A 22473-nucleotide genomic window follows, 5' to 3' on the forward strand; every position below is an offset into this window, starting at 1 on the left:
ATTTATTTTTTCTAAAAAAAAAAAAAAAACTCAGCTTCTCATAGATTCTGAACTGTTGTTGTCTTGTGGTTTTTCTTTACCACCGTTTTTCTTTAGTTTAGTTTGGAATAATGTTTGGAATGCTGTCCATTCTAGTGAACCCCCTGAAAATGTGCTGTCTTTTAACGTCCACCCATTTATGATCGTCCTCAGCTCTTCGTCTGTACATGAGCAGAATGTAGATCTGCAGTGGAAGCGATGGGTCACGATACTGGATGCACTGGTTTTTAAAGTCTCTCCCTTTTTTTTTTTCTTCCCCCACCTGCTTCAGTTGCTTCTAGGTGGTGGGGCAGTAAGAGGATGGACTTTGCCCTGTACTGCCCTGATGCTCTGACAGCGTTTCCAACAGTGGCTCTGCCTCATCTCTTCCATGCCTCTTACTGGGAGTCCACTGACGTCGTCTCTTTCCTACTCAGACAGGTTGGTCATTTAGATATGTGCTTAATTGCATTTAATTGGCACCGATGGGGAGCTGAGGCGAGCACAAGTGTCCCGTTGAGTATGTATTTCAGGATGACTGTGAAAGTTAGGCTGCCTATTTATGTAAACGTCATTTTCTTTCCCAGGTGATGAGACATGAGAACTCCAGTGTTTTAGAGCTGGATGGTAAAGAAGTGTCTGAATTCACTCCTTCCAAACCTCGTGAGAAGTGGCTTCGCAAGAGGACTCATGTTAAAATTAGAGTAAGTGCATCCACACACCCACATCCTCATCCTTCACCCTACTTCCCATGTAAATGAAGATTTGAACCCCCCTCACCTGTTGTGGTATTTATTGTTAATTTATTTATTATCTAGTGTGATATTTGTAGTCTACAGAAAATACATAAACTGCTGCATTAACCTCTAATGAGAACACAATATTTACTTACTCATCAATATCGTTAGGTTGGAAAACAAATGTTTATTTTATAATTTATACTTTCTACCAGCACAGATTTGTGAAGCAAACTTTTGTGCTCCACCTCGAGAAGCTAATAATATCTACCATAGCTATATCTCAGTCCCATTTCACCGCAGAAGAAGTACTTTTGATATTTCAAGTGCATTCTGCTGATAACACATCTGTCCTTTTATTTAATTAGAAGACTACATCCAGCATTTTTGTGTGCTTGTATCGTAGCTTTTTACATGGCCAAATATCCATAAATTGTATCATATTTTCTTTACAGTGCTTTGATGTACCTAGAGGGTAACTTTGAACTTCTCTTCTATGGTTGTAGTTTGGGAAAGATATGCATTTAAATGTTTTCTCTTTGCATTTCCTCCATTGAATGATCTGTTTCTAGAAGGAAAAGTCCTCCAGATGACATCACCCATAGTTTTCAGTCAGATGATGTCATCTGGAGGAGTTCTGGAAGAGGAACCCTGGGAAATTACCACCACTTTTATATCCATAGGACCTTAGAATGCACGTTGAAGACCAGTTAAGTTGTCCTTTAAGTAAAGGTTTTGCAGGACTATTACAGCCCAGATTCAGGGAGACAGGACAGTCTTCTCTAAAAGGCAGAACTCCTCTTGAGAGTTTCCTTCTGGATTAATAAATATCCATGTATCTGTTCTGTGTGTCAGAATGTGACTGCGAACCACCGTGTAAATGATAATGTGTTCACCGAGGATGGAGTCCAGACGGTGACGGGACGTTTCATGTACGGCCCTCTGGACATGGTCACCCTTACTGGAGAGAAGGTAAAGTCACATTCAGCTGCGATGAACCAAGTTACGTAACCATGTCACCATCTGTGTCATTAAGGCCGTGTCATCGTTTTTTGTTTTTTTTTTTTTCTTTCAGATCGACATCCACATCATGACGCAGCCTCCGTCTGGAGAGTGGGTTTACTTTGACACACAGCTCACCAACAGCAGTGGACGTGTCTCTTATGTGATCCCTGAGAACAAAAGACTTTGTATCGGAGTGTATCCTGTCAAAATGGTGGTCAGGTATGCAGAGTTACATATCTTTATTTTGTGTATAGAATGCGGCTTATCTTTTTGAAAAGGTCTGCACAGTGGATCTGATCGAGTTAAACATCGCCTCTTACATGTCCCCTCTGTTGTTTCTCTGCCAGGGGTGACCACACATTTGCAGACAGTTATCTTACCGTGGTGCCATGGGGAACAGAATTTGTTGTTTTCAGTATCGACGGGTCCTTTGCTGCCAGCGTATCTATAATGGGCAGCGACCCAAAGGTTCGAGCTGGCGCTGTGGATGTGGTAAGGTAAGGACTCGCACCCAGGATTCTTTCTTTTGCTGTAATATGCACATATTGTCCACTGTAGGTGCCAACAATGCTGGTGCAGTTTGGACTAATCGATATATTTAAATGGACTGGAAACTAGACAAAAGGACATGTATAGTGGAGATGTTCCTTGTATTGATGACGCATCGCCAAATCTGAGGCTCGTCCACCAGCTGTACAGAGCTTTAGAGGAACCTGTCGCTGTGCCAACGGTGCCATTTTCAGCTGCAGCTTGCTGGTGTTTTCAGAGAAACTTGTCCGATGTTGCAGACACCACTAGGAATGAGATCGTCAGCATAGTGGCACGTTCAGCAGCTAAAAAGCCAGATATTTCTGTCTTGGTGACACAAGATCGAAACCCATTTGAGTAGGAGTACTATTTTTGTCATGTGATCCATTGTTATTACAAAAATATTGATTTTTAGCAGCTTTAATAATGTTAGAATTTACGGCGGCGGCAGTGGCTCAGCTGCTAGAGTGGCCGTCCACCGGCCATAGGGTCGGAGGTTCTGGCCCCGCACATGTTGAAGTGTCCCTGGGCAAACAGCCCCATACCCAGCCGTGCGGTTTCAGGAAGGGCATCGATGTGAAAACTGTGCCAAATCAACATGGAGACTAATGATGTGGCCCTAAAGTTAAAAAAAAAGTCAGACTTTGTTTTTAGTTTCTTGTTATTGAGGTATGTGAAAGTACATGTGTTTCACCACTAGCATTTTAGGGCATTACCTTCAATATGTTCACTTATTTGTAATTCTTACTTTTTGCAGGTACTGGCAGGACTTGGGCTACATGATCGTTTACGTGACGGGTCGCCCTGACATGCAGAAGCAGCGTGTGGTGGCCTGGCTCTCTCAGCATAACTTTCCTCACGGCGTTGTCTCCTTCTGCGATGGGCTGGTACACGACCCGCTCCGACACAAGGCCAACTTCCTCAAATCCCTCATCAGCGAGGTATGGAAAGGCCCGTGTGTTTGCGTGTTTGAGGCGGCGTATTAATAAAATCCTTAAAGCCTCTAAAAGCCGAGTGTCCTCTTTCATCAGGCCCATATGAGGATCTTTGCTGCCTATGGCTCCACCAAGGACATCTCCGTGTACGCGTCCATCGGCTTGCCTCCATCTCACATCTACATAGTGGGAAGGCCCACAAAGAAAATGCAAAGCCAGTGTCAGGTAAGGAATGAATCCAGATAGCAGTTTGTTGTATATTAGTTGTATATTATAGTAATGTTTAGAAAGGTTAGAAAAACTGCGAGTTTTGGCCACGAGAAAACAAAAACAAGCTGGACCTTCAAATAATGAATCAAGCAATGAAGCAGAACATGAAGGGTGCTGACACTGCAGCGGGTGTCGGGATGATAAATGATGGACACACTTCATTATACTTCATAATAGCACCCTGGTAACTCTCACTGGGCAGAGCATCAGGCTGGATGCTGAAATGTCCAGCATCAAATCTCAGCCCACCCACCAGCTGTGTCATTAACTCAGACACTGAGGGCTAGTTTGTGGCCGCTCTCCGCTGCCCCCTGGTGGTGGGGGGTGGGGGGTGGGGGAGCTTTAAAAGCTTTACTGTTATTTCAAATGAAAGCATGTGAAAAGTTTGAAGGAGTAATGTTTGGTGGAACAACTGTCAACTCTTATACTAGTACATCGAAAACATGACAAGTTTTTTAGAAGCTTAGCATAATCTTATATGTAGCTAGTAACTGTAGGACATAAGGACAGTGTTTGTCTTTGAAATGTAGAACAGCATAAATACAAATATATTCAAAGTACAAGTGCCCATGGGTGGAGTATGAGACCCCCACCCCTCCCACACAGGAGCAAGATGCACATAATGAGAGTGTTTGTAGCCTGTTTGTAGCTTTTTAGTGTCTCTTGTGGATCTTTTTAGTTATTTCTCTGTCATTAGCAGCTTTGCTTTCTTATCAGTTATTGTGTCTTGTTGGTGTCATTTTAGTTACATTGTGTCTTTCGTAGTTTTGCATCTCTTTTTATTTTGGGTTTTCTTTTCCTGTTTTTTGTATACAAGTATTGTGGTATTTACAATTGTTATTTTCTCTTTCTCTGAAATGATTTAGCGTCTCTTCAGCAGTTCTGTGGAGTTATTTTAGCATTTTGTGTCTCTTTGTGTAATCCATCGAAGCAGCTGTACTTGGTTATTGAACAGATTTCTTTGGCTAATGCAACAATAAACCAAAACTAATGGATCATATTGCTTGCAGTTTATCCCAGACGGCTATGCCTCCCACCTGTCCCAGCTTGAGTACAACCAGAGGTCTCATTCTGCCAAGTCCACCAGCACCCGCATAGTCCTCCGCAAGGGCAGCTTCGGCTTGGGTGCGGCCGGAGGAGACTTCCTTCGCAAGCGCAACCACCTGTTTCGCACCATCTCCTCGCAGCAGCCAGGATCTGGTTCCCCCAACAAGCCCGGGCGGACTGAGCGCACGCTGAGCCAGTGCGAGGTGGAGCGGGAACAAGGGGTCACTGCTGCAGCCCAGAGGAGCATGAGTATAGCTGCAGGGTGCTGGGGCCGCAGCGGGAGCACCAAGGAGGGCAGTGGTGGGTTACTCGGCCCTAAGTAGGGTTCGAAATGGAGCTATGGTGTTAGCGAAGGACGCAGCCTGAGTCACCATCATTTCTGAGATGGAAGACAGAAGGAGGAAGCGGATGAAGACAGGTGAGGGACAGGGAGTAGGGATAGAGAGGGTTCTGGACTCATCAGGCCAAGTGGGATCCAGTAAACAAAAGACAATTCTGTAGCATGACTCTTTTCCAGTAATACTTTTATAGGATACATTATGAACTATTCAAAAAAGGACTAAGAATGATTAAATGTAATGTTGTAAGCCTTAAACTAATCTTGTATAACAGAACCCCCCCTCCCCTCCCCTCCCCCTCCCCGGACATACACAGTCATCATTCACAGTCATGAGCTCAGGACAAGCTGCGGAGCCGGACTCGTCTACACAGAGGGGTTTTAGGCCGAGTTTAGAAGCCCTGCTGACGTCCACTTCCGTTTCTGTTCCACGTGTTTTAGACACAACACTTTACCCGGGACAGACCGGCAATAAGTACAGAAACCCTGTGCCAGGCAAAAAGAGTGAAAACGTAACACAAAGAAAGGAAAGAAGACAAATAGTAGATGCTCCCAAATCAAATTGTAAACATATTATGTCCGTTAAAAAGACGCACAGGTTCTCATAGTTATAAATGTGAGATATCTGTCTCTGACATTTTAGCCTTTACCTTAAAACAGTATTGAAGAATTTTAGTGCAACAAAAAAAAAACACCCCTGAGACATGTTGTTTTACCTTTGACTATGATTGACAAAGGTACAAGCAACTGCTGCACAGTAACCTACAGCATCCTAAAGGCACAAAGCACATGTAGCATTGGCGGTTCAGTCTATCTGATGACGTTAAAACCAGAGAAAGGAAAAAAACAAACCGTATTTGGTCACCAGTAATTAAAATTACTCTAAATATAATATATCGTTACATCCAGGTGCAATGATTTCAGTTGGTTTCACTGGGATAGAGCTAATATGGCTCCTCACATGCTAATCAAATCTGAACAGTTGTGTAAAAGAGCCTGACATAGTCATCTGATCTATTGTCAATACAAAAATATATGAAAAAGACCATTTTAAGCGTAAATATTTTAAACGTTCGAGAGCTGGGTTTAAAACACTCAAACCGCAATTGTGCTACTCGAGCTTATGTCGAGATTTCTACTCCGTTTTCATTTCACCGTATGCAAACCTCTGCAGTATTATTCCTTTCAGTGTGGCCTCTGGGCCGTTCAAGGCCTTAACATCCAACTACTTAGTCCACAGAAGGCAGGAAACAGGGCACGCAGTACTAAAGCAGCGACTGAAACTCTGTACAGTCCACAGCAACAATCCCTTTATACTGTAGATTCATCTGCTTGCAATACCTCTTATCCACCTCTCGGTGGTTTTCTGTTTTCCACATGTGCTGCTGAGGGGAGACTGTTGGGCGGATTCGTGCTCTTATTGCCTATAGGTTATCGTGCTGGATGGACCTGGTGTTTCTGCTGGGGCTTCATTTCAAACTGGACGTTCATCGTTTCCACGTAGCTTTCATCCACAGAGACCTGTTTGAAACTTTCAGTATTTTTACCAGATGGACCGCGTTGATCTTTCTGGTAGCAAATGTGGAGAAATCATCAGGTGGAAGATCCCCTCACATCTCCGGTCACAATGTGCGCAAAGCAGTCACATTTTCTACTGCTGACGTCCCCCTCCCTCATTAACGAATAGGGTTGCCAGTGTCTTATAACAGTCGTCAGGTGCCCCTCTGAAAATTGAAGCTGCCTCCTTCTGTGCATCCTGAACTCAGAGTTGGAAACTTCCAGTGTAAGTAATGAGGGACAACATTAACAGTTCGTGCTTTTGTTCAAAAATATGGTGGTGAGAGTTGGACAAGTCCAAAGTCCTTTTTTTGGTACAAATGAGATCGAACCCTTTTGGGAAATTTTAGTCCAATTCCAGGGTGTGTCGAAGCTTAACATTCACCTGTTTTTAGACCGTAGAAATGATGCCATTTAAGTTTTTGATATTTGCGATTTGTGTGACATTGCAGAGTAAATCATACTGTGCGTGAAGTACAACATAAGTCAGCATCAGCTGTAATTATCCTCCTCTCTCCTCTCGTGTGCCCCATGGCTCAATTCTAGACCCGATTTTATTTTTGTTATGTATGTTAACATATGTTTGTCCCTTTTTAATATTCCTATTCTGAGAGTGGCAAACATATCTACAGCCTCTTTAGTTTAAAAACCACAATTTAAAAGTAACATCTGGCGGTGTCCTGATATCTAAATGGTTGGAGCACATGCCACATACTGTAGATGGACCGTCCGAGGTTCGAATCCAGCTGTGGACTGAGAGTCCTCTTACTTATTAATAGAAAAATAGAGTTTTTTAATTTATCTCTCATGGTTATGTTTTGGTTTTAATCATTAAGATGTATTTTCATTTCTCTGTAAAGCACTTTAGAGACCTTGGAAAATAAGAACTGCTGTTCTTTTTTTTTTTTTTTAAATCAGACTGCTGAAGCCTTTTTTTTTTTTTTTTTTCTGGTTTTAATCATCACTTACATTGGAATTTCATTAGGACATGATCCGTTAACAACCAGCATGAACAACAGGAATCATTACAACAAGCTAATCCAGTTCTGGTGTCCAAATGGAGACAGTTTACTTCACACTTGAAAATTGTGAATTTATTCTCAAGAGGGAAGATATATGAAGTTCTCTTGTTCAGCTAATTTAATTATGCTGTTCTATGCTCAGCTTCCAAACTAGGTACATTAAGGGTTTGTGTGTTGTCACTCTGTGTCACAAAAGCCAAAATCGTTCTCTAAAACTGTAGTTAATCAACTTTGTAACCTCATCCACGTCTTGTTTGCACTAGTTTACAGTGGAAAAATACTGTAGCTACCATCTCATGTTGCTACACATGAACACCTCCTTTAGTGCATGACAGTTTTGTTTGTTTCAGGAATACTGTTTGTGCGGGTGTGCACACGTGCACATTTTGCCAGGATGTTAAAATAATGTAAGTACTGTAAATGTGCCAAACGGTAGATAGAGGAGACTGTAGGAGCATTTTGGTCCGGGGTTTTCAAAGTCTGACACTGAAACAACTGTGCCACCTCTCGCTCCTTATTACTGTTTCTAATATGACTTTTAGTTTTGAAGCCACATTTTTACCTTTTAGTAAACGGGCACCATTAAACGTGTGCCGAATCACCTTTAAGTCATTCTTGTTTGCAGTGCGTCTGTGGATGAGCAGACAGATGTCACTGGATTAGTTTCGAAACTGGAGAGAAAATTAGTTTTCCACCCTGTGAAATGTGAGTGCGTTTATGAATGTTGACGCGTGACGATCGTGGGCCTTATCGGTTATGAAGGTGGTGTGTGAATTTTCTGGAACCCGGGACTAGCAGTTTTAAAGAATTTTTAATAACCCACCTGTCCCCCTTCCACCTCACATTGCGTCTTTGTCTCATATTTGAAAACCCCTGATTTATGCTGTAATCAACCTTTTCTAATAGTAAGATGGGTGTGTGTGTGTGTGTGTGTGTGTGTGTGTGTGTACTGAAAGCATTATTGGCTGGATTGCGATTAGAATTTTTGGTTAATACAAAAGGTTTCTGTCCAAGAAAGAAAAACGTAAATCTGGGCGATCGAACTGAGCTTGTTGCTGAAATCACGGACAGTGAGTTGTGTCGCAAGTGGACCTTTGCGTTCACTCTCTGTTGTGCTGTGCGTGGCAGGTTTTAGGATGCAAACACATTGTTCCCCTTTAGCCCTTTGGCGGATGAGTTGAATGTCTCTTCATTTGGATCCTGATCTGTGCAGGAGCCATAGATGTGTTAGTGTAAATATTGTAAAGATGTATATGTAGGACTCGTATGGTTGAGAGTTGTTTATTTACCTAAAAACCATGATGCTATTATGGCAATTTCAGGTGAATCATATTTGAAATATGTAGCATTTTCTTTGTTGGTCTGGTGGTCATTAAGGCTACGGACCAAAACAGGAAAGTTTTGTGTTTCTACCAGTGCAATATTATAGTTCCACTCACAGCCAGGCAAATTAACCACAACATGCCGAAAGATATCACACACATCATCCGCACTTGTTTCACACTTCATGAAAACTCTTTGCATTTGCTGTCTCTTTACAACTGCTGGGTGTTTTATAGGACTTATTGTACCTATTTTTCAAACTGGAGTATTTTACAAAACCTTTGAAATTGAACTGCAGACTGTTTTTCTTTCTTTTTCATTTTTTTTCCTCAGTCAGCTGTGGGTGCATGAAGTGAAACCCCATAATGAAGTAGCTCTATTTAACAAACTGTTGCATGTCCTTCAGTCAGACTGGATCTATTTAACATCCATGCTTAACAATAATAAAAGTTATGTTGTCCACAATGTCCTTGCTGTTTAAATAAATGTGTATCAAAATGTACTTATTATATTGGAGATTATTCTAGTGATTGTTACTTTGAAGAGGTAATACACTAAATAATCAGTCCAACAATTGTTTGACACATTACAATAATTCATTACCAATTACAAGAGTTAATCTGTACAATTAGTATTTTCAAAAGATACCAGTTCTTTCTCGCAGTTGGATAAAAACATCCTTACCAATTTCATCTGTCCAATAAATTTGCAACTACGCAGCTTAGCTTAGCATACAAATGTAGATCGACTTTAGTCAGTATGTTAGCTATATGCTAATTTGCTGATTAGACAAAAAAGGTCAGAGATCTTAATTTGTCAAATTCAATATACACTTCACCTGCCTTTTAACATAAAGGTAAATACACCACTATCAGCATCACTTTAGCCTGTTTCTTTAAAAGCTGCTTTTTCATGTGTTGAGTAAAATTAATTTTAGTCTCGAGTGAAAGATGTGAACAATTGTCCCAAATCCGAGCAAATGCAAGTTCCCCCTTGAATTAGCAAAGAAATATTACATTTGTGAACTCGGATCAATAAAATCAAATGTCACAAGTAAATTCTGGTCTCCAAATTTATAATTTCTAAAGAATATATAAATATTTACCAAATTGTTTAGATCAGATTATAAGATTTGCTTTCATTAAATGCTAATTTCAAAAACACTAGTTTCCCAAGCTCAAAATGTTGATGGTGATTTTAAACATCTCATAGATAAAAAAAACAAGTGCAGCAACAATACAGTACATATCATTTCTTTATTACAGCAAATGAAAAGTCATCTGTTTTTGAACTCGTCCTGTGGGACACTGCTTTACCTTTGATTATAGTGTCCCCAATAGGTCAATTAATACAACAGAAGGTTAGTTTGGGGTTTTTGGCTTTTTTCATTTAAAACTATATTACATCCACTATCAGCACTCATACAAACTGAACATGCCCTGTTCGCCCCTGAGATGAAACAAGAGGAAGAACAGGAAGAAAATCCTTCAAAAATTGCACAAAATGGCAGGAGGTGTTTATAAAATTGGCCAAAGTGAGGATAAGTCACGACTGACCCTATAAAAAAATCATTTGTTCACCTTGTTGTTGTTGTTCAAAATGAAGCACTTGTGACTTTTCACACATACAGAAACTTTGTAAATATACGTTTCACAGGAGGATGAAGAGCAAAGATGTCCTGCTCTTTGGTTTTACAGATGGACGGATCGATGATGGGAAGCGGTGGAAGCCTGTACAGCAAAGAGGTTGATGAGTGGGACCAGTACAGAGACAGTTGGCCATAAAATTACAGCAGAGCTGAATCAGCTCTTTCATCACAAGTGACTGTCACTTCAATCAATATGAGGTCGTGTTTTTTGTCTATAGTGCACGAGGCCTCTTAGGGGTTATTTGTTTGCTAGCTTGTTCCTCTTCCTGCAGTGCACAGCGGAAAGATTTGACTTTATCTGAAAGAGAAAAATAAATGAGTGAGATGTCTGAAAGGAGCTTCACGTTTAGTGACCCAACTAATGATTTTTACCTCTCAGCTCGGTGAGAATGTCGATCTTCTGGTCCAGGATTTGTTCGAGCTGAGTCGCATACGACTCGACATCGTAGTCCACCTCCTCTGTCATTTCCAAAAGCACCTTCTCGTCCTCCAGCCAGCGGATGGACTCCTGTCAGGGACATGCTGCACTTGAACACCTTCTGTGTGGTTTAAGCTTCATAACATTAGACCAGCGACGTCCTGATCAAGTGTTTAATAATGGGAACATGCTGATGCATAAATTATATGTAAATTAAATATATACAATCCTTAAAAGTATAATTTATTATTTATTTTCAATATGATGTGGGGAATATGACACAATTGGCCGGATGATAATTTGATTTGAGAGGATATTAAACAACTTATCAGAGCATTCGTTGTCGATTTATCAAAAGATAAACCGAAATACTTGACATTTATGTGTAGGGATCCAAAATAAAGAGAAAACACGTTTAGGAACTTTCAAAGTTGATTTATACAGCAACGGTGTGTGGACACCTCATATATAAGGTTTGTCAAGGCTTCTTTAAAGGAAGAGCTTAACCTCCTCCACAGATTTGAAGCGCTTTAACCACAAAACGTACACCTGCTTTACCTGGAACACGGCTCTGTGGTCCTCCAGAACCTGCTCCTCCATCTCTACCAGCTGAGAGACCACTTCATGGAAAGTGAAGAGCTGAGGGGAAACCTCTTCCTCCTACAGAGAGCAAAACAACTTTACATCAGCGACTGTACCTACTGTAAAGACCTGCAGGTGTGAAACACTCGATCGCAATTTCCCAGTCCGTCTTACAACAACAGTCAGGTGCCCATGTAAACGGTGTGTAATCGTTCTACCTGTTTGTCCACAGATAAAGTTGAGTGGCAGGCTTGGGTGAGACATACTGTTAAGAAAAGCTGTCTTAGAGATGTCAATGGGGTATCTATGTTTTTTTTTTTTGTTTTTTTTTTTTACATCTGGAACACATTCTGTAAGTTCTGGCTTCCCATCGACTCCCAATAAAGGCCTGCATGAACAGGAAGAATGGTCACCAGGAACGAATCGTTTGTTAACATGGTAAATCTGAAACCCGTCTCACGTTTTGTTCACAGAGCAGCTTCAGATCGTCTCGCTGCGGAGAGCTCCCCACTCCCCACTGAGCCTCCAGCACCTCCAGCTGGTTAATGTGACCTCCCTGATGGCTCTCCATCGCTGCTGCAGGGTCCACAGGGAGCTCTTTCACCCTGTCAACACACATCAGTGCTGCTATTTAAAATGCGGGATCTGCTGCAGAGGCGCCTCGTGGCGTGTCGCTGAATGCAGTGTCTAAATACATGTTGCGGTTAGAAATGCTGAGCGTGTCAAGGAGAAAAAAAAAAATCATAAATACTGCGTGACTTAAAAAGACAAAGACTTAAAAGACAAATGTGAAATAGATCGGTTTGGTGATGGGAAAATTGGTAAGCAAAGAACATTCCATGCATAGTTTTTAGGGAACTCAAGACTGGGAAAAATAAAAGCAGGTCAACATAAAAAAATAGATGGTCAAGAAGTTCTCTTCTTTCAACAATACGATCATGTTATGAATCGAGATACGATCACATCTTTGTTAAATGTTACTGGCACTTATCTGAGTTTTTATATTCGAATTTGATACTTATTTGTGTGAACCATGGACAAGGTGTGGAGACCTGCGTTCAGGTCTCCCTGTTCTTGCAGGTTCCCTTTGTGACCTCATAAAGGGAGAGAATTCTGACTGGCCTCTTCAAGCACATGTTTATGCAAAGAAAAAGCAAAAAAGTCTCAGTAATCTGCGTCCCACTTGTCCTGCACCCTCTGCACAGACGCCACCCTTCACCGAAATCAAAGGACGTTTCTCCCAGTATAAAAACATACCTGACTTGGACAGTCTCCCATTGTGTGCTATATGTATTATGTGTATTATTATATGTATTCTCTGGACTTTGTCAAGCACTCATATATGAAACTGGCTCAACAGAACAAACCTTTAACTGAAATAAATTCACAGGAAGCAACAGGGGTTAATGGTTAAAGGATGGAGATGAACGGAGCTGTGAGGCGAACGACGGGAGACATAGTGAAGCTATCATACTCGTAAGTAGGGGAGAGATCGGAGCGACTCCCGCTGCCCCCGCTCTGGGAGAAAGGAATGTCCGAGGGACTAATCCCAAACTCCTTTACTCTGGAAACAGGAGACAGAGGGACAAAGGCATAACAGAGAAGAAATGACAGGACCACATTAGTCAAAGTCAGCAAGTCAGCAAACAGTACTGAAACTGCCCATCAATAATACCTGTGCTGTGTTTAACCGCTTCCTCCTCTGCACCAGAGCAGAGAAGAACCAGAAGCACAAAAACAGGTTCAAGTATTGTTTGCTTACAAATCACCGATATAAAAGTGCGTCGGCCGAATCTGGCCTCTCACGAATGTGTAACTCTGTTGTTTTGTGTTGAGCACTGACTGGACACACCGACAAGCCTCAGGAAATTACAAAGCTAGACCTTGTGTCCGTTTTTTTGTTTTTTTTTTCTTTGAAATTTAAATTACAAATTTCTGGCCATTTTACATTCATTTTAAGGGTCAAATTGAAAAGTGAAAAGGTTAAGTGAGAATGTTCAGAAGATTCTGTTTTACCTGTTGGCATATCTCAGTGTGTTCAAGGTGTTTTCACAAGAGGCCATTCCAGGAGAGATGGTTGCAATCTGTGCGTAAAAAAAAACCATCAGGCATTTCGATCAATGTGTATCAAGACTTTGTCCTTTTATTACGTCTATGCACAGTGGGTCCAGTAAAACATGCAGCCCTGCTGTGTTCTTACCATACACGTCCTGGAGTTCTCCCCTATGAAGGAGTCCCTCAGCACCTGGGTTAACTTACTGGCTCTGAATGGTGTGTGAGGTTTGTTTCTGCCCAGGGCTCGAATGCACTCCTGCAGAATGAAAAGTATTTTTGGCTCTTTGCTCCAATCTACAGCATTTGGGTGTTGGAGACATTGACACACGAAACAAGACACTCCTTGACCTGATTAGACTAAGCGGAACTTGGAGATGTTTTCACCGTGACTAGAAGCACCCAGCGTTGCTTTCACGGAAAAACAGTCTAAACATTTACGGCAAAGCTGCTGATGTGTGAGATATCTTAAAGACGGAGGAGGAAACCTTTAGTGCCAGCAGGCTCTTGTTGATCTCTGCTCCTTCGAGGCGAGTCTGACGGTCGGCGCTGGATGTGTCTGCCCCTCTCTCGTTCCCCGCCAGATCAATGAGGGAAAACTTTCCGTGCATCTTCCCGCGTCGACGCAGAATGATCTGGAACACTGCGTGGCTGCGAGAAGAGTGAGCATTCGCCGAGGTCTGGCCAGAAGTCCTGGAGAAAACACGGGAGAAAAAAAAAAACAAAAACACGACGCTTCCATCTCTAGGTCCGTCCAAAGTTTAAATTATTTCTAAATTATTTCTCTTTATGATCTTCTCCTACATTTACCTGCAACTGTTTCCCACATCGATAAGTTTGAGCACATCCTCAGTGCACTTCACCTCTCTCTCATGCAGCCCCACGACTTGCACCTGCTGCTTCCCGTCCTCCAGGACCCGTAACTTAGCTTTGCGGTTTAGTAGGTCAAATACCTTTTCATACAAACACAACCTGGATTAGTGTTTCACCCAGTGTTTCTACAGTTTTTTGTGCCCATCGAGGCTTCTGTAAAGCTTCTTTCCAACTGTCTGGAAATGCACGTGATTCGTGATTCAACACAGCTACAATCGAACCCGAATTGGCTTTTGCTTTTGGATTTAACTACATAAATCAAATATAGTTACATTGTAGATGGTTTCCTGTGATTAGCATCACACATCTTCAAACATTTAATCCGTTATTTAGCCTCCTTTAAGTGGAAAAAAGTAGCAGCTATGGTTTTGTCTTCAACTATTCAGTAGAATTGAAAATCTAAAGTATTTTTATTTCTGATAAGGCACAACGGTTGTTGAGTGGTTAGATTAACATATAATTGATGGAAGGTTTCTCAACTTTCCAATTTGGTTTCTTTGGTCAGTTTCAAGTTATTTCAGAGAAAAATGTGGGTTCTTCCTTTTTATTTTTTTGTGCACAATAAGAAATCCACTGTCCAGTCCATTACACTGTATCTGTTAACTTATGTGGGTAAAAAGTTGGTATAACATGAGCCTCAAATATTGAATAAATGTATATTTTACACTGACGTGTAAATGCGGGTTGTTTTTCTCGACTGATGAATAAATATGTTCTTAGAGGGACATTTGTGATTGCAACACTCACAAATAATCACTAGGTGAAAACATGGAAGGTTGCAAGGAGCTTGATAGTATGTGTCATAATTTGTTTAATCCTTAACAAGAACACTCACTTTCGATTTTTTTTCAAATGGATCTTTTAAAAAACGCTTAATACGTTTCCTTACATTACATTTCCTGGTGACCTTGGACAGATTGCTTGGATATATATCTTACAACACAAATTCAGGTCAAATAAATAAAGCCAAAAAATAAAAAAAAATCACTTGCCTTGCCGCTGTAAATCTCAAAAAATGTGGCAAACACTTGCAAATCCAACTTCTTGTAATTTGGCTTCTTTGACATGAGAAAAACGTCTCTGGCTGCACAAGGAAAGAGAAATTAACAATTGGGTAACAAGCAGTGAAGACACAGCAAAGGTAAAGGAAAACTGACCAGACAGTGCGTAGATCCCCTTGGAGCAGTCCTGGTTCTTTCCAGAAAAGTCTCCTCCCATTGTCTAAAACAAGACACGAGTTCCAGGAAAGGAGCACAAACAATGCAAACTTCCCTCAAGGTACATTCAAAAACACTCACATGTGTTTTCCCGCTCCCAGTTTGTCCGTATGCAAAGCAGGTCGCCATTCCCCTCTCAAAGATGGTCTCGACCAGGGGCTGAGCGGTGAACCTGCGAGCGGAGGTTTGTTAGAAATATCGGATTGGTTCATTTTTGTTGAGTGCTGACGGGTTGAACAAAGGATCACCTGTAAACCATTTCATTGGTGGAGTTCTCGTCAAAAGCGTAGTCAAACCGGAAAGTTTGGTTCTCCAAGTAGCGGGTCAGGTCGACCTTCTGCTTGGGTTCATGCACCATCACTACGTCCTTACTGGGAATGGTGATCACATCTAACTCCTTCGCTGCTAGTTCTACGCAGAAAAACCCCCCCAAAACAATTAGTTTTAATCTCTGTTCATGTGACATTAAGTAAGTAAAAAAAAGTCAAAAGAATGTTTGGCAGCTGATCCAGAAGATGCAGTTTGTTTCACTCCAGCACTTTTTGACAAATTTATGAAGAACTTGTGCTTTAGAATTTAGTTTAAGTTATGGTTCTGAAGCTTTGCAGGTAAACTACAATAAAGCAGCGTTGAGGAATTTCCACCTGACACTTTCATAATTTTAGAAATCAAACATGAATTTATAGCAGCAGTGACACTAGGTCCTCACTGCACCAATAAAGCACACTAATATTTAAATCTTTAAAGCTTTTTGGACTGTTTGGTGCTTTATTATTTTATTATTTTTATTCGCACAGTAATTGCACAGTAACATCTAGTTCTAGTGAAGCACACAATGACACACACAAGGTAAGACTTTTTTGAAACTCCAAAGCTTTTAAATAAAAGGAAATAATGAGCTTCATAAGGCCTTAGATACTGTACGTAGTTTGTCCATGAGGGAGCAGACTCGGTCTCAATCCTTCCTCAATGACAACAGGATTTCATCCTTGTGAAATTCCACTTTTCCGCAACATAAGCAGAAGCTACGGCGACACTGGGAGAGGTTGGTATGTATTAGCGAGCAGTTGCAGACAAGCTCAACAAGGTTTCACCGCCAACATTTTTTGCCCTTACTGCTGTAATTTAAAGCTGGTGAGACCACCTACTCTACAAAGCTACTCTTACCTTTTTTATTGAGGGGACGTGCGCGTACACATACACATATCCTGTGCTCTTCAATCTGAAACAGGAAGTACAGAGAGTATATTGTTTACACCCTTGCACCGCCCTGAGTTAGTTGGGACGTGCTCATGTACTGCAAACAGAACCGCTGACACTGGAAAGAGTGTCTGTGAAGACATTTAACATGGAGGACAATAACCAGAACAACGTTTCCTTACATCTCATCTTCACTAAGTACATCACACAACCTTTTGTTTGAAGTTCAAAGTAACGCAGACTGAATCTGGGAGCGAGCGGAACCAGACTTACCAGATCATTGGTGGTTAAAGGTCTGTAGTCCAGACTGCCTCTGAAGTCTCTGATCATACACATGATTTCATAGTTCGGTAAATTGACATCCACCTCCTGCAGCAGAAAAGAAAAGAAAAGCATGGAATTAAACAAACTCGCAGAGAAGCTAAGTTTTGCCTTTTGAATGTCTATCAAAACGTGTCCGGCAAAAAAAGTTTGTCCTTATTCAGGAGCAAAATGAGAAAAAAAAAAATTGAATGATCTCTACACTGCAACTTTCCGTTTTAAAGAGCTAAATGACCCAAATATAGTTCTGCACTGTGGCATTAACTCCAGTGGAGCAGAAGGTTTCAAACAAAGCAAAACAATCAGCAGGAACTTAATGTTTTAAAGGGTTTCAGCAGCTTCAAAGATAGTTTTTCCTAAATAAAAAGTTCTTCGAAATTATAATTATTCATGCTTTGTGCGAAATGAACACGAGGACTGAGCCTCCACCTCACACACTGATGGTACAGTATGTGTTTTGTTCACGGAGTTGCCAGTTTATAAGGTTCACCAAACTAAATGTAGTGCGGTGTAACTTAACACTCTTCCCTTTATACAGGCAATGTTTACATCATGTTGGAGGTTCTACTATTCCGGAATCACACCTCTCTTAAACAGCATCAATGTGGCTGTTTGTGAGAGGACGATTTAGTGCTGGACCGGTGGATTATACAGACTTAGCTTCGATGTGTCTTTGCTCCCCACCTGTGCTCTCTTCTCTCTGAGCTCCTGCTGCTGAAGCCGTCTCTTCTCTCGTTTTTCTTGCAGTTTCTCCACTTCCTTCACACAGTTAGATTTCCTCCGTGCTGGGGGGGGGAAGAATAAAAAAAGCTAAGCCCCAAGCACACGACGGACAGAACAAATCTTAAAAATTCAGCTCACAAATATACAGTAATAGTTCATTTATTGGGACTATTTTTAGCATCGAAGTACTGTCACACATTCGGTGATGTGATCTGCCTTATACCCGGCACTCAGCCCAAAGGCCATTGTTTTCTACACTGATGTACATGTACGACGTAAACTTCATAAATGGGCACATATTATTGTTAAAAAAAGGCTGTGTGATTTCCAGAAACAGATGAGCAGTGAAGTTTTCAAATCACACAGGAGTAAATAGTGGGTTTGTTGACTATTTAAAGCCGTGGATTAACCCCTCTGTGTCCTGCAGAGTATTTCTGGCAGCAGTTTCCCATGCTGAACTGTGGGTATTTGTAGTTTTCATACATTTTCAACATTTTATAGTAAATCAATCAATTGTGTAAATGGTTTACAGATTAATCATTAGAGTAGTAATTGTTAACTAGAGGTGCTAGTGGTGCAACATAAAGGAACATACACAGCAGTGTGTCTCCCTGATGGGTTTTTATCTGTTTTAAGGACATTCACAGTTAAAGAATTAGAAAAACATGACACTTGGCCTTTCAAGTGATTCTACACCTTTTCAAAAGGTCATGCATTGAGTGTTTTACCTCATTTAGTTTCCACTTTAACACAAAGTTATGCTAACTCTAACAGCCACAGCAGAAACCTAAAACAAGTGCTGTAGTATGGGTCAATGTCCAGAAGCTGTGAAAGAGCCTTTGAGGCTGCTGCTCACAGCTGTGTGGGAGCATGACATCACTGCCTCTGCAAAACACTCTTCACTAGAAACCAACAAAGACACTGCGCTTAGGAAGCTACGTCTCCAAGTCTGAGGCAATTCAAAAAAAAAAAAAAAGGTAACCTCCAATCACCACCGACATGCTCAACCCAGATAGAGAGTCTGTGTCACCGTTCTGCTGCTGTATCAGGGCCTGGTTGATTGCAGACTGGGAAGTGATGGCGGGTGGAGGAGGCTCTGCAGCTTGGCTGTGCTGGCTGGGACGGGCCCGGGTGGTTCCCACTGCTGCAGCTGAGGAGCACACGGCCCAAGATAATCACAAAACAAGCCAAGATAATGTTAAAGGGTCAGTTCACCCATATAGTTTTCCCACTATTCCAGTTTAATGTGAAACTTTCTGACTCCAAGTATTAAGTAGTTGCTGACAATCACCAGATCAAATGACTGATGAGGAAAATAATGAAAATAATTTTAGCGACTGCTCTACTTATACTAAGCTGGTTTTCCTTTGAACCCCTCTTTGACAAAGGAAATCACAGAAAAACGGCAAGAAAACAATGGCTATATGCTCGGTATGACCCCAACGTTATTTATTAGATCTGGTAATTTTTAGACTTCTTCTCTGTCCATTTGCACATATGAGCTCATTAACCATTGCTTTTATTCTGCTTCTGCACATACATATCACAACGAACTAACTTTTTAAAGAAACACTAGGTTTTAACAATGACCACTGTCTAAAAAGTGTATTTTCTGCACCTATTATTACAAACTCATTTTGAAATATGGCATGGATGTAGAATGAATATCTTTATTAAAGTGACAGCATTAAGTGTTGCAATTAAAAGCAGTATATTTCAGTCGGTGGGTGCGGTGACTGATTTGAGTCACTACTGGAACAGGAATGAGTTTGTAACACATCAGGTTGCCCACACAAGGTTTAGAATGTGGGTCAGTAGATCTTTAGGTGTCCACACATTTACTGTAAGTCAAACATACCCCTATTCTCCCGCGGAGCATTCTCAGGCTTCGGTATTGCTGTAATCCGTCTAGTCTGAGAATAAAAAAAACAAATTGCAGAAAGTTTATTGGCTGATCCTTAAAGAGCAAGTAACAAGATATCTAATTTTTCTGTGGCAAAAAGCCACTTGTAAAAACAGTGCAGTACAGTAAAACCCAAAGCGTTTGCTCAAAAGGCAAGTGTTAAGTGGTGAGGAGAAGACCTTAGGGACTTTGCTGGTTTTGGCAACACTGGAGGGGGGAAGTGGAGTCTCAGGACTTTGTGGTATCTCCTCATCAGGAGCAACATCTGGATTCAGAGCGAAGATGCTCTCAAGGTCAATCTGAGGCAGAAACAACACAGAATGTGTGAAGGAATTTAACGCTGAGTATCTACAAACAAACAGCATGTCTATACATAAGTTACGCTTGGAAACAGGGCAAAATGATGCAGTATCTACTTCCCACATTAAAGGACATGTCTTACTTCAATACTTCTGAAGGACCTTTTGGACGGGGTAATCAGTTCTCCCTTTCTAAAGTGATTTCAATATAAGTGATTGGAAAACAAATATAATTTTTGTTTCCCTTCTTGCTCATCTTTAGGAGAAGGATAGTAACATAAAGGGAGTTTTGCCTGTAACTTGTGAAGACTCTCTCTTTATTTGTGCAGCTCAGACTGCTGAACCCTCACATTCACTTTATAAGGCTCTATGAAAATCAGGGCAGTTTCAGATTCAGATCCTCAGCCTTTCAAACTCTCACTGCTTTCAGGTTTTCATTTGAGAAATTTAAATTGTAAACTTTGAGATTTATAAGAACTATTAAAAGCATAGCAGCAAGTTCATTCCAGTGCACAAAGTTAGTGGCTCAAAGTGCAACTATACCTCTTTCCCTTTGGTGTCTCCATTCTCAATCCACTCCACTGTCACACTGTCATTGTCTTCATGCAGTGATGTGACCATTGCCTGGTGTATTCGTCCTGCAGTTGCAGAGAGAGCATGTAACAAGATGTATGTCCTGCTCAGTATCAGGATATACAGGCTGCTCGAGAATGAAATCATACAGGCAGACATTAGCACCGGCAATGAGCCATGAAGATCGCTGGCAAATGATGAGGGAAAAAACATTTTTAATATCTAAAATTGTGATCCCTTCAGTGATAATTTAACACTAAAATGAAATGCTAATGGGTGTGGCACATGAAGAATGATGGTAAGAAAATCATCTGTCAATCTATGTCCAAAGCTGCATTAACTGGATGCTTAGTGGATTTTTGGCAGTCAGTCAGTCATTGAAAATCACAGGTATGTAGAGCTAAGAATTAGTTTCAACGCAGGCTATTTTCGTGCCAGTAGGATAAGATGCAGTCAGAGGGGAGAGGCCCCATGCATGCGGGAATCCATCCATCAGGCCACTGCTGGATGATGCAGTGCAGGATGGTACATGCATCGCATCCTTTCCTGTAGGGCCATGGTGCGGAGGACAGAGCAGAAGAGGCGAGCGAGTGCATGTGTCATTTTTGGCTTGTCCCTGTCGGACATCCGCACAGGTGGACGGACGGACCCGCCCGCCTGGCAGCCCAGCTTGCCGCCGTGTGCCTTCTTGACTGACAGCAGCATGGCAGTAAAACACAAATTATGGCTTTAACACAAAACCCGCCGGGGGTCTGACACGGAATACAGATGCAAACGCTGCACAGAAAATGATGTAGCAGCCCGCTAGCTAGCAAGCAAAAACACCCGCTGCGGTGAACGGCAACGTTAGCTCCTCTCATCCGGACCAGCCGGATGGAGAGCGCTGTCTGTGGATGAACGTACCGTCGCTCCGTTTTATCTCCACGTATATACCCACGAAGATCTTCCCAAAAACCCCGGCCATCGCTCCCTCTGCGTGGTGTCGGTTTATTAGGGGAGTCTGTGTGTGTGTGTCCTATGCACGTCCAAGTTGCTGGAGAAGCTGCTGCAGATAGTGAGGTCACTGTCGGTCACTCACAGGAGTCGAGAGGAAGCCGCTGCGCATGCGCGGCTCGTGTCGCCAAGAAGATGATGGGAAAAAAAACCATCAGGAAAATAGATCTCCAGGATTGGCACAGAGCGATTGTTAATTTCCTTTAATCTAAGCAGGTGAACAACAGAGTTTGGTCACTAGTGGCCAAACCAACTTACTACTACAAATGTCGCTCTGTCTCACCTGACGTCCGTCAACCGACGTCAAACTTGACGCCTGTGTCGTCGCGATTAGGGCGGGGCCAGAGGAATAAACGGTAAATGCCCACTTGGAAGGCGCCAATGTTGATTCCCATTCATACACCCAACCCACCGGGAGCAACTTGGGGTTCAGTGTCTTGCCCAAGGACACTTCCTATAGACCGGGGATCGATCCACCGACCCTGTGGTCTGTGGACGATTGCCTTAGCAACTGAGCAACAGCCACCCCTTTTAGGCTGAGTTAGGAATCTCAGGACCAGTAATTAAAATTAAATTACATTTTTTTTTTTTGTCCTTTCAGCTTATCCCGTGAGTTCAGGGGTCGCTACAGCGAATCATTGTCCACATGTTGATTTGGCACAGTTTTTACGCCAGATGCTCTTCCTGACGCGACCCTCCTCAATCTCTACCGGGCTTGGACCGGAACTGCACAGCCGGGGAGGGGAATGGGCTGTTAGGGGTTCAATGTCTTGCCCAGAGACCCTTCGTAGCCTGAGACGTTTACGTACCTTTAAAGTATACTAATCAATTTTATTAATTATAAAATGGAGAATATGCGCAAGTAATGCTGTTTTAGTCCTTTTAGAAACTC

The 22473-nt window shown here is 41.8% G+C and overlaps 2 protein-coding genes across 10 annotated transcripts in view; one reads left to right on the forward strand and one right to left on the reverse strand.

Moving 5' to 3' along the window:
• Positions 1 to 9281, forward strand: part of LOC137103327 (membrane-associated phosphatidylinositol transfer protein 2-like) — a 49282-nt gene extending 40001 nt beyond the window's left edge. For all 8 annotated transcript variants that reach the window (XM_067483576.1, XM_067483569.1, XM_067483573.1 and 5 more), the window contains 8 exons: positions 311 to 459; positions 606 to 722; positions 1611 to 1727; positions 1831 to 1979; positions 2108 to 2257; positions 3046 to 3229; positions 3320 to 3448; positions 4504 to 9281. In XM_067483576.1, coding sequence (XP_067339677.1) covers positions 311 to 459; positions 606 to 722; positions 1611 to 1727; positions 1831 to 1979; positions 2108 to 2257; positions 3046 to 3229; positions 3320 to 3448; positions 4504 to 4863 — 1355 coding nt within the window. In that variant the 3' untranslated portion in view covers positions 4864 to 9281. The remainder of the gene's footprint in view (positions 1 to 310; positions 460 to 605; positions 723 to 1610; positions 1728 to 1830; positions 1980 to 2107; positions 2258 to 3045; positions 3230 to 3319; positions 3449 to 4503) is intronic.
• Positions 9282 to 10016: 735 nt separating this feature from the next.
• Positions 10017 to 21794, reverse strand: LOC137103330 (kinesin-like protein KIF2A). 2 transcript variants are annotated; one of them, XM_067483579.1, is made up of 21 exons: positions 21492 to 21779; positions 20559 to 20653; positions 19896 to 20015; positions 19672 to 19726; positions 18844 to 18963; positions 17775 to 17875; positions 17043 to 17138; positions 16737 to 16791; positions 15818 to 15980; positions 15651 to 15741; positions 15510 to 15573; positions 15345 to 15436; positions 14290 to 14432; positions 13968 to 14172; positions 13628 to 13738; positions 13444 to 13511; positions 12902 to 12991; positions 11888 to 12032; positions 11404 to 11505; positions 10800 to 10935; positions 10017 to 10725 (listed from the first exon to the last, which is right to left on the reverse strand). In XM_067483579.1, the coding sequence occupies exons 1-21, from the start codon at positions 21550 to 21552 to the stop codon at positions 10640 to 10642; spliced, it is 2199 nt and encodes a 732-aa protein (XP_067339680.1). In that variant the 5' UTR covers positions 21553 to 21779; the 3' UTR covers positions 10017 to 10639. The 2 variants fall into 2 exon arrangements, with proteins under 2 accessions (XP_067339680.1, XP_067339681.1); XM_067483580.1 differs by lacking the exons at positions 10017 to 10725; positions 11888 to 12032 and having other exon boundaries at positions 21492 to 21794.
• Positions 21795 to 22473: the final 679 nt, after the last annotated feature.

Source organism: Channa argus, chromosome 18, assembly GCF_033026475.1.
Source record: "Channa argus isolate prfri chromosome 18, Channa argus male v1.0, whole genome shotgun sequence".
Classification (NCBI taxonomy): domain Eukaryota; kingdom Metazoa; phylum Chordata; class Actinopteri; order Anabantiformes; family Channidae; genus Channa; species Channa argus.